At 38.9% G+C, this 12,227-nt stretch overlaps 2 protein-coding genes across 2 annotated transcripts in view; one reads left to right on the top strand and one right to left on the bottom strand.

Annotated features, from left to right (window-relative positions):
• Positions 1-1,862: 1,862 nt before the first annotated feature.
• Positions 1,863-5,471, top strand: LOC117997223 (uncharacterized). Its single transcript, XM_034985468.2, has 3 exons — positions 1,863-2,122; positions 3,955-4,146; positions 4,427-5,471. Exons 1-3 carry the CDS (start codon positions 2,035-2,037, stop codon positions 4,591-4,593), a joined length of 447 nt encoding a protein of 148 aa, XP_034841359.2. The 5' UTR covers positions 1,863-2,034; the 3' UTR covers positions 4,594-5,471.
• An 874-nt stretch (positions 5,472-6,345) lies between these two features.
• The window catches only part of jbug (filamin-type immunoglobulin domains fbug), a 66,965-nt gene continuing 61,083 nt past the window's right edge, over positions 6,346-12,227 (bottom strand). The window contains exons 40-43 of the mRNA XM_069498339.1: positions 11,994-12,169; positions 11,110-11,271; positions 9,985-10,164; positions 6,346-9,639 (exon numbers count right to left, since the gene is read on the bottom strand). Of these exons, the coding sequence (XP_069354440.1) occupies positions 9,502-9,639; positions 9,985-10,164; positions 11,110-11,271; positions 11,994-12,169 (656 nt within the window). The 3' untranslated portion in view covers positions 6,346-9,501. The remainder of the gene's footprint in view (positions 9,640-9,984; positions 10,165-11,109; positions 11,272-11,993; positions 12,170-12,227) is intronic.

Below are 12,227 nucleotides of genomic sequence, written 5' to 3'. Positions count from 1 at the left end.
ACTTGTAACACAGATTTTTCTAACTTACTTCAGGGTTCCCGACACAATAATAATTGTGAAACGACTTATGTTTAACAATACATTTTCGTTTGATTTCATATTTTTATATTGCGGCGAGCTTATTTATGCTCACGACTTCATCCGCGTGGACTACATATTTAAATTTCAACCCCCCATTTAACCCACTTAGAGGTGGAATTTTGAAAAATCCTTTCTTAGTGGAGACCTACTCTTTACAAAAAACACACCTTCCAATTTTCATGTCTCTAGGACCAGAGGTTTAGGCTGTGCGTTGATATGTCAGTCAGTCAGTCAGGACTTTATTATATAGAGATATGTAGATTTTATACTTATATAGAGGCAATACCCCACTGACTTTGCTTGCGGTACGCCCTCCGTGGATTCCTCGTTCATTTCAAAAATATTTAACTTAAAAAGAGGGCCGTGAGCCACGCATGCTCTTTAGATGCGTCGCGAGCGTGCGCTCAGCTCTGAGTCTGCACCCGTGTGCGCTGCACACCCATCGATTACAGGGAAAAATGCACACCCTATACCATACGTAAAGCCGGCACTGGTTCCTCTCTCAGCGTGGCAACATAGCGATTGCATTGCGCGGCAGCACGGCTAGTAAGGTTTTTTCGACCGAGGTTTCGACGAGCAGCTGCAGCTGCTCAAATTGTTTAAGGTAGGTAACGGCTTGGCATATCCTTTTGTGTTTAGTCAGTGTAAGTAAATATTGTGTTGACAATATTACCTAGGTTCTTGAATCTGTTGGGTGTAATGATGAGTCATATCACCATATGATATGGCGTTAGTCTGTTAAAGCAAGGCTACATGGCCTAACAAGGCCCACTTTCAGTCTTTAACGAGCTGATGTCAGACATTTGTTTATTTTAACTGGCCTTGTTTTTTAAAGTGTATTTTTCATATAATACAGTGTTTGATTACTAAACTCGCGAGCAAGGAATTCGGCTTGGTTACTGCAACACAAACTATTGTGACCGATCCGGACTCTTGCTCGCGAGTTGAGAGACTGTATGGAGATGCACCTATCTATACTGCACACGAGTAAACTTATGTGCCTATGTTCTTGTGCGCGCGAAACGATGGGTTGACTGACGATCCGCACCTACTTACCTACTTTTCTATCTACCACCAAATACTTACTACGAAAAATCACCAACTGCGCAGGTTCAAGGTCATTGCTCTTTTTTCTTGACACCAGCTTCTTAAACAGTTCAAGACTATTGTATTAATCAATCTTACGACTCAACAGATTGATTTCTACCTACACTTTAAAAATAGGCCAACGCCTGATAATTGAAGTAGAGCATGACCAAAGGAAGCCACGGGAGTAATTAAATGACTTCTGAATTCTGATAGTAAACTACGTTTGTTACGATCAATCATAGTCCATACTTAATATTATAAATGCGAAAGTGTATGCGTCTTGTCTGCTGTCAGCTAGGTTTTTAAGGCCCAACTGATTTTGAGGGACCTACAGAGATAGATGCTTAGGTACTTATCAGTGTGCTTCATAATGCGTAAAACATGACTTCTCACGCGCTATTTTGACTTTGTGTCAAATTTCATGTCAAAATACGATTTTCGTCCTTATTTTAAGGTGAATCGTACTTTTGACATGACATAGTGAAAAAGCGCGTAAAAAGTCATTTTGTACGGATTACAAATTACTTTTAGCAGTTTCTTCAATGGAAATGCATAGACCGTACCTACTGTATAGTAATGCCACAGTTTTGAGAATAAAGTTTCAACGCGCGTAGCAGGAAGCTACGAATGTACATAAATCGAGATGAACTCGTAGAGCAGATCCGCAGGTAGATTTAGTTTTGGTACTGATTTAGTCGTGGACGCAACGCGAACCGCTCAAAGTTCTATTCCAAGTCTCGCGATATAAACTCCTTTTAATAAACAAGTCGGTTAAAATAAAAACAGTTTGTTAAAAGAATGTAGGCAGATTTTTTTTTAAATTTCAAAACAAGATTTTAAAGATACCTAGAACAATAAATCGAAATGGAAAAGCTATGGCGATGTGTGCTGTTCTTAGGGATTACGTTTTATGTGATGGTTTCGGTTATTACTGCTCCTGCAAATACTTATTGTAAGTACTATTACTTACCTACATTTTAGTTTCTAGGTTTTAGTTTAGTTTCTAGGTTATTATTATTACCTACACAGCAACAGCAACCTTTGAACAATCAACAAAACAACAACAATCACAATCACAATCACAATCACAACAACAACAATAACAATTTCAACAACAAACCATTCCTAAAGCAATTTTTAACAATCTTTGAATTCAAAACGTTCGAAAATATTCTATACCTAATACACGACGATTGGCTCGACCTTTCAGCCGGGAGTTCGCGGGGTCGATCCCGGGTACGCACCTTTAACTTTTCGGAGTTATAACTTATACCGCTACGATGCCGTGTAGAAACCAAGGGGCATGGGTTTCATAAAAACTACCATACCCATTCCAGGTTAGCCCGCTTCCATACTAGACTGCATCATCACTTACCACCAGGTGAGATTTCAGTCTAGGGCTAACTTGTATCTGAATAATAATAAAAATGACCACAATTTAATTTTTTTTGTGATGTAACCACCACAGTTTTTTAGATTTTTCCCCGAATGTCTGCCTACCTGCCAAATTTCATGATTCTAGGTCAACGGGAAGTACCCTGCAGGTTTCTTGACAGACCGACAGACAGACAGACAAACAGACAGACAGACAACAAAGTGATCCTTAAGTGATAAGGGTTCCGTTTTTTCTTTTGAGGTACGGAACCCTAAAATCAAAAATCTTACTTGATTACCTATAAAAATTACAACAAGTTATTGTGGCTCTCATAATTTTTTAAAAGATTGTACCTACCTAGGTAGGTACCTACCTACTATTGCTATAACTTACCTAATTATACAGGTTGATACAAGTATTATGTCATAGTCTCAACCAAGCCCTTAGAACTATTAGAGCGAATTACACCGTTATCTTCAACTAGTAGATACCTAACTAGGTACCTATCTAGTAAAGTCTAGATGTTGCGAAAGACGCTCGTTCTGGCTCGGCGATTCTAAAACTCAATAAACTTTCCGGAGTTTGGTGGTTTTATATCACTCGTTTTGACGGTGAAGGAAAACATAGTGAGAAAACCTGTGTTGAGTTTTCCATAATTTTCTCAAAGGAGTGTTAAATCAGCTAGTCCGCACTGGGCCAGCGTGGCTGACTATGGCCTAAACCCTTCTTTCTGACAGGAGACTTGTACTCAGTTGTGGCCCGGCGCGTGGCGATGGGTTGATCATGATGATGATGACGAAGCTTATCTATACTGCACAGTTGGTTACCTATAGATGAATAGGTAGGTACCACTTTTCTACCCCGTGGAACTACCTATTAGACAATCTACTGCATTTGATACTGTTTAGTAGTACCTACGATGAGAAAACAGGTCGTATACCTATCTACTTATTTTCCGGGCTAGTGTTTCCTGATGTATACCTAATCAGCCGATAGTTACCTAACAACGTATTAGTTCTCAAAGGACAAAATACATAAAATTTCTTATCCCTACCTAACCACCGTTACTTACAAGTTACAATAGAGTATTATTTAACTCAGCTGTTATCTAGCTGAATAGATATGTGCTAATTTTTTTAGACACACATCAATGAATCAATTTATTAGTGAACAATCAAGACGTGTTGTGTTGCTCGTCTGAAGCGCCGAAGTTGTATAGTCCGCGACAGGTCGAGATGGCAGTCGGGGTATCGGCGGGGGGACATCACGCTCACCCGCACGTCACCCGCGCTCGCCTGTACCGGGTTAGCGCGGGCGCTGTGCGGGGCGTTCCCTCCCCGATTAACCTGTTCCATTTCAACCTGTTGCGTACTAGGTTTTTTTTTATATTAGACATTTTAATTTTACAGCACGTGGGCCGCAATACACAATCAGTACGTCCAAGGTTAACAAGCAACCATACATCGAGGTGAAAAACGCGACATACCATGGGAGTGGTCCCAGAGAGGAAGCGCGTGCTATGTGCTCGGTCAAGACTCAAGAGGTCAATGCTACAGCCAACGCTACTATTACGAGGAGACTCCATGGAGTAGTCACATCAAGTAAGTAACTACGTCAGCAGTGGCAGATTATGGATATGTGTCTCGTTCACTCATTCACTCATACCTACTTATATGACGTTTTGTCGGTCTCAACTCTCAACAACAGATACAACGCGAACAGAACAACGAAATTTTATCAAAATCAATTAACTGTTGGGCCGTGAAAAGCTAGCAGACAGACAGACACACTTTCGCATTTATAATATTAAGTAGTATGCAGTATGGATTAGTATACATTTATCAGTCTGTTTGCTATCTTGAAACAATATTATCGTTTCAGGAGAACTCCATTCATCCATACAGCGATTGGAAGTGATCATCTACGGGCAGATGCAGCAGCTATGGCAGAGTCTGGATGCTCTACGCACACAAATGGCAGGCAGCGCTCGAGTGTCATACCCTGACCGTCGCAGTATCAGCTTTCGATATAGACCTAATGCATTATGAATTAAAACTAGACTGTTACATAATCCTATCTTACTAGGACACCAGTAGTGTTGGTGCAACCACGTCGCGCTACCAACAAAGTGTATGGGTACAGCTCTTGGAAGGTGAAGTACGCGACAAGTTGAGATTGTAATCGGGGAGGGAACAACCCGCACACTCGCACAGCCCCCGCGCTAACCCGGTGCGGGCGAGCGTGGATGTGCGGGGCATCCCCCCGCCTCATACCCCGGTTTGCCATCACGACCTGTCGCGTACCTACTATAGATCTGCTTTAAGTATACCTATATTTATATATAATACAGGTAATGTTTTAGGTGTTTTACATAATGCACGATTCCATGACTATCTATATAATGCCTAAAAATGACTCCTCACGCGCCATTTTAACTTTATATTGTGTCAAATTTCATGTTGTCAAAAGTACGATTTTATAATTTTCACAGATATTTAGTCCTTATTTTAAAGGCGAACCGTACTTTTGACATGACAGTTTACCCATAGTTGAAATGTCATGTGAGGAGTCGTTTTGTATGGACTATGCCTACCAACTAAGAACTTTGTATTTAAGTAGGTAGGTACCTAGCAGGTGTATATTTAGGTAATATGTGCCTCGCTATAAAATTCTTCTACGGTAAAATAATATCAAACAATATTCGTCAATACAGATTGTTTTTTTGTACTCTTTAAATAGGTTAGTATGAATTATTATTCATAGCAGTGTATGTACATACTCATATATTTAAAGCGTACGCCATGTGTTTTTAAATGGCCTTACTTTGTTGTAGGTATATTTTTTCTATAATGTTTGTTATTGTTTAATTCCTTTATTTCTTTGTTTAAACAAGAAGTGAATTGGTAATTAAATGCAGTGCGTAACACCTGTGTAGTGTATTTATAATTCGTACCTACCTATTTACTACGCGATAACTTAAACCTTGGTTCCTATAGTAGGTAAGTCATAGGTCGAAGTAGCGATCGGGGTATGAGGCGCGGGGCGTTTTCCCTCCCCGATTGCCATCTCGACTTGTCACGTGCGTTACGTAGCATTTTCTTTTTAAATTTAGAAACAATAGTTTTTGATAATTCGCATGTTTTTTGACGGTAACTCAAAAAACTATTTTTTAAGAGTTAACAGCTTTTTAAGTTTTTAGTAAAAAGTACTCTGTGCTTTTAGACAAGTACCTAAGTATATCTAAACTTCTAAAGACAGTAGCATAGTGGTTTTGCATTATGACGAGTTTTTCGCGCGCTTTTGAAGAGCACTAAACTGCAGTGACTAGCCGTTGAATTTTGCATCTCATAATTTAATTTAGTCAGTGTAATGTACCTACATATAGTCCACGACAGACTGAGATGGCTATCGGGGTATGAGGCGGGGGACGCCCCGCACCGGGTAAGCGCGGGGCTGTGGGTGTGCAAGGCGTTACCTCTTCGATTGCCATCTCGACCTGTCGTGCACTATAGTTGCTAACACTACAAAAAATGTCCACGCGGACGAAGTCGCAGGCATCATTTAGTTGTGTACAAAAATAGATTATTCTCTATATTATAAAAATGAATTACTAAATGCTCATCGCAAATCTCGAGAACCGCTGAACCGATTTCGCTAATTCTTTTTTATAATATTCCTTGAAGTACCTACGAGGATGGTTCTTACGGAGAGAAAAATTTAAAACCTCCCCCTCAATTTTCTAAACTCCACCCGAGCGAAGCTGGGGCGTGTCAGCTAGTTATAAATAAAAACAACAAAAGTAATAATGTTCAATTTATTAACAATTAGTAACTGATAATTATTCAGCATTTACCCAGTCAATTTGTAAATCAAGATGTAAACTAAACGTGCAGACAATAGTAGAGAAGGCACGAGCGTAGTACTATCCTTCTTTATTTATTTGTATTAAAATTTAACCACTTTATTGCATACAGTATATAACTAGTACGCGACAGGTCGCGTGATGGCAATCGATCAGGGAGGGAACACCTCGCACACCAGTACAGCCCCCGCGCTAACCCGGTGCGGGCGAGCGCGGGTGACGTGTGGGTGTGCGGGGCGTCCCCTCCGCCTCAAACCCCGAATGCCATCTGAACTTGTCGCGAACCATATACATATTAATCTATGTCGCGAACTGTACGCGCGTTTCGAACCCTCGTAGTTTTAAGTTTACGTAATTAATTATCACCACTGTAATATTATCATTCTCCAAATCCTACCTACTTTGAATAAATGATTATGATTTTGATTTTTGGTACAGAAAATATTATAATACTTGTAGAACGTAATGTATGTATTATGTTCTATTTAGTGCCTATAAAGGCTCGTACACACTTAGAATTGAAACGTAACGCGCAAGTTTAGTTTACATCGTACTTATACTTTAATACTAGGCCATAGTAACAAGAAACAAGTTAGTATACAAAAGTTAAATTATGACGCCTATATCTAAATACCTAGTTATTAATAAATATTAACATATAGAAAAATATTATGCTTCTTTCCTTTTAATTTTTTTGTATCCAAATGTACTTCATGTACCTACCTTAGTATTGGACAGTATGGATCGAATTTTATCATAGTGGTGAAAAATTGAATTAATACAAACAAAAAATGCACATTTGCAATCGTTTTTATAATGTCAAAAGATGGTTGTCCATTACAAATAATTTAATATAAAAATCATCCATAATTACACGTTTTATAAATATTTAAAAGAGAGAATATTATCTTGATTTATTATTAAAATAAAATCTTTGAAATACATTTCTAAATTAGATAAACAATAAAAGTTATGACTGTATTTTTTTTTATTAATTGATTTCATTGCAATTATTATATTATTTTTATGTATGGCAGAGAATGTATGTATAGATAAAGTATTTTATATTCCCGTGTATCCTATTTTAGTCCTTACAAACCTAAATATAAGGTACCTATCTAAATGACTCGTACCAACCTAATGATATAATAGAGATTCTTTTATTCGAGTAATTATTACTCTTACCTTATTCAAATGGTTTTAAGCATAGCTTGACAGCTCCTGCTAACTTTACTCACAATTTGGTTGTTACCAACATGGAATATAATGCGTACAAAATGATACACGCGCCATCTTAACTTTATGTGTCAACTGTCATGTCAAAAGTACGATTTTTTTAGCCCTTATTTTAAAAGTGAACCGTAGTTTTGACATGCCAGTTGACACAGTTAAAATGGCGCGTGAAAACTCAGTTTGTACGGACTATACATTAACAGGGTATTTTACCCTTTTTTGAAAAATGTCTTAATTTGATCCTAAAGTGATAATAAAGTACCAAAAAATTTACAAAAAATTTATTCGATTGATAAGTGCAATAAAAATGCATTTAAATTTTGCATTTTCGCTGCGAAAACGCTACCCGCCATCTTTTTAGGTTCATGGGGTGTTATGACGTCACACAGATTGGCAGGCAACGGTGCTTTCTTAGTGAAAAATTGAAATACATTACAATTTAAATCCATGTGACGTCACAGTCGCAGAATTAGCATGGCGGCTATGGTGTCATGCGTTTTGGATATTTGTAGAACAGATTAAAAAAGTGAAATCTTTAAAATGAATTATGAAATTCATTATTAAAATTTTATAAACTGAAATTAACATTTTCGATTATTTATTGCTAGTACTATCTTGTTTATACATTTTTGTCGGTTGGTGTAAAATACCATATCGTGATTAAAGTAAGTAGGAATCTACTGGTATTTGAATAGGGTAGGATTACGGATGAATGAATATGGGGCACTGAATATAATAAAAAATACCTAAATTTTAATATAACTTGTATATCGTATACATATATATACGTCACGCGAAATAAACAGCAGTTATTCGTTTTGTATTGCAGTGACGCAGTACTGTGTACATTAACCTTAATAGTAGATAGGCATTGACGCAAATTCTGCTGTGCCACAGAACATAAAAACTTAATAGAAAGAGAAATATAGTCATTGTCAAAACAAAAAGTTAGATGGAATTTTTAGACACAACTTTATATTTCATATTATTTTGTTCTTTTAATATTACAAATATTTTACACAGATTATTGTTTTGTTCGAATGAATATTGGCTTCTTAGCAATAAAATTATCTCTAATAATAATTCTGTTTATTTTCGGTTTAACAGTACAGGACAATATTTTAGAATAGTTAAAAAAGAGCTAGAGGATTGACGGGGTAGAGATTGGAACGCATTTCCTGAAGAATGTTCCAATTCAGAAGTTTACAACGGGATGATCACGGTAAAATGATATGTCGCATCGGGAAAGAAATATCCAGTAGCTTTAGTAGAAGATTTTACATGTGACCAACGTTGATAAAATTCGAGCTTCAAAAACACTTTAGAGTCAAATTAAAATGCACCATAATAGGCTTGTTTTAAAACTTTAGTTCGTCCTTGCCTCTAAAGCCAGCGCTTCAAGTTGAAACCTTGCGAAATTAAAGTCAGTGGTATTGCATTTTCGACTTTAACTCAAGAGAGTTAGGTCCATTTTAGTCTGACGTTTTTGTGTTGCGATGCTCGAATTCTATCAACGTTGGTGAGATGTCAAATCTCATAATAACCATACTACAGTCCGTTCACTATAACTTTTCCCCTGCCGTCAATGTTGGCACCATTGCTTTGTTTGCTTTATTTCTTAGAGCTTAGGGTTTATTATTGTGTGATTTGCAATGGTGCCAATATAACGTCAGGGGAAAAGTTATAGTGAACGGACTGAAGACATAATCGAAATATTTTTTTGATAACGTTTTCCAGAAAATACGTCCATGGGGCTCGAGAGCTGGAGCCATTTTGAAATGACACTGTAAGAGCTAAGATACCCTAGGTTGTAGAACTTGTATAATGATGATTTTGAATGGTGGTAAAGAGGACTAAAGTATTATGCGGCGGTGGCTTGTATGTATCTGCGCAGCTCTTCCTGTGTGTCGAATATCATAACGGGGAAAGGCGATCCGGGCACGTGGCGGCCCGCCCATCGCACTTCTACGCGGTAATCGCCAGGCTCGGTGGGAGAAAACTGGGAAACAATAAATAATTAATGTTAAAAGATTTTCTTGTTACTTGATTAGATAGGCTTTGGTATTCATTTTGAGGTTTATTCTTCGGATTTAAGTTTTAAAAATCCTGTGGGAACTCTATGATTTTCCGGGATAAAAGTAGCCTAAGACCTTCACCGGGATGCAAGCTATCTCTGTACCAAATTTAGTCAAAATAGGTTAAACGGATCAGCCGTGAATAGCTACCAGACAGACCCACTTTCGCATTATTAATATTAGTATGGATTTACAGGAATCATCCAGTTACAGTTTTATTATAAGTATAGTTGAAATGACTTTAAAATAATAATAATCATGCAGTATACCTTGCAAAGTATAGTGCGGTCCTTCTGGTTCTCGCGTTGCATTTCGACCCTGAACGCTCCCTTGGGCCCGCGCACGCGCACTGTGAGCTGGCCCGCGCCCGCGCCGCGCGTGTCGCACAGGAAGCGGGACTGGAACGTCGCTAGCACCCCTGGCTCCACGCCTGGACCGTACACTCGGACCTGGGACATAGATAAATAATTTGTAGGGAGTCAAGAAGGCGCCCCTGGATCAAGTAGCGGGGGTTAGGTAAACCCGCGATTGGTCCGATATAATAGAGGTTGGTGGGGCCATGGGAGGTGGAGGATTGGAGCTAGGATTTCAATTCTCAATTTATTAATATGACTATTTAATGTGACAAATTTTATCAAAACTATGTACACGTTGTTAGGTATATCATAATATATTGCATGCTAATAGGCAGAATTTGGCTGTACCTTTTTGTTTTGTAATATCTGCACTGTTTACCCTTATTCGCAATAAAGAAATTTGAATTAAATTGAATTTGAATTTATTTTCTTGGAACAATTAAAAAAAAAATGGCGAACAAGCGCCAGACAGGTCACCTGATGTTAAGTGGTTACCGCCGCCGAAGAACATTTGCTTGTACCAGAGGAACCACAAATGCGTTGCCGACCTTTCAGTAATTTAATTCAATTACAGGATTTTTTAAAATATAGGAACAATTTAAAAACTAGACAAGTTAGCCCCGTACTCGAGTCTCGCCTGGTGGTAAGTGATGATGCAGTCTAACAGGAAAGCGGACTAACTTGGAAGGGGTAAGACAGTTTCATTAAACCCGTACTCCTGATTAGTTTCTACGCGGCATCGTATTGGTGGCGCGGCTCTGCCGGTAGGGTGGTAACTAGCCACTGCCAAAGCCTCTCACCAGGTCAAACCAGAGAAAATTTAGAAATTATTATTAGAAACCATATTTCCCCCTTACAAGGCCATAGTGCTCACCGTACCAAGGATGTCCTAACTAAACACCCTTAAAAAACACGTGGACGAAGTCTGGCAATAGCTTTTAAGAAAAATACTACACTGCTCGACATACAAGGAATGTAGCATTCTATCAAAAAGTAGATAAAGAGAGAAATGATGTTTTATTTGCAAGAAAGTCTTACTTTCGAAGGATCGGGTGCACCCGCGACCTTGAGAACAAACGGCGAGCCGGGAACATGTTCTCCCGCGAACTGCACGCTCAGCACATGTCGGCCAGCCTCTGCGGGCTTCACGTTGAGCGTGAAAGTGCCATCGCCGTGCTCGTACAGCTCGCAGTATGCCACCTGGAATTCAACTAAATATATAAAAAGTCCTGACTCATCAGCGCTCAAAGCTAAAGCCCTTGGAGCTAAAAAGCTGGAAATTTTGCGCAGAATTAGTTTTATAACGTAGACAAGGAATATATAAGGCTGCTTTTTTTCCCGTAGTAATTTTAAAAATTAGTAGTCAGTGGCGGTCGTCAGTAAATAATAAAAAATTATATGTAATATTTTCTAGCCAAACATCTGTATTCATAAAAAGTCTAGTAAATTAGACTATAGTAGCTCTTCTCGTGTCTATCTAAGAGCGTACTATGTATTTCCCTGTCAATTACGACTCCCGCCAAACGAGCCCCGGAACAAACCACGTCGGAAGCATCGACGCTTTCTGAACTAGATCACTTTCACTGCCAGTGGACAATCTAAGGAAAATTTGATAGCAGGACGAGATCGTCTCGTATGACCTATCTATCCACGAGCGTATTTTCCTGCCAACGCGTCCATGTCTATGGCAAAACCGGCCCCAAAACAAACCACGCGGGAATCATCGTCGCATTCTAAACCAGATCACTTTCACTACCAATGGACAATCTAAATACAATTATATGAATCAACTGCCCAGGACGAGATCGTGTCGTAGGATCTATCTATTCAGGATTTTTATGCCAACTACACCTCCAGCCAAATAGGCCCTGGAGCAAACCACACTGCCACTGGGCAATTTAAGGACGATTTTATGGGTTTACCTTATTAGGTCCAGTACAGTGTGCAGTCAACTCCCCAGGGCCAGCTCGTCTCGTATCTATCCACGAGCGTATCTCTCTGCCAACTACACCTCCAGCCAAACCAGCCCCAGAGCAAACTACGCGGGAAGCATCGCCGCTTTCTGAACCGGCCATTACTTTCACTGTTAGTGGACAACCTGAGGACAATAATTTTCACTACCAACTTTGTTCACAAACAATATCAGTTTTTTATAT

The sequence above is a fragment of the Maniola hyperantus genome, chromosome 4 (assembly GCF_902806685.2).
Source record: "Maniola hyperantus chromosome 4, iAphHyp1.2, whole genome shotgun sequence".
NCBI classification, from domain to species: Eukaryota; Metazoa; Arthropoda; class Insecta; order Lepidoptera; family Nymphalidae; genus Maniola; species Maniola hyperantus.
Note: the sequence above shows the minus strand (reverse complement) of the source record. Positions and strands in the feature narration are given on the sequence as shown.

Excerpts from the sequence above, each read along its gene's own strand:
- LOC117997223 (XM_034985468.2), top strand. The coding sequence starts at position 2,035 with ATGGAAAAGCTATGGCGATGTGTGCTGTTCTTAGGGATTACGTTTTAT. Across the intron at positions 2,123-3,954 it reads TGCTCCTGCAAATACTTATT|CACGTGGGCCGCAATACACA; the intron begins GTAAGTACTATT and ends TTAATTTTACAG. Across the intron at positions 4,147-4,426 it reads CCATGGAGTAGTCACATCAA|GAGAACTCCATTCATCCATA; the intron begins GTAAGTAACTAC and ends TTATCGTTTCAG.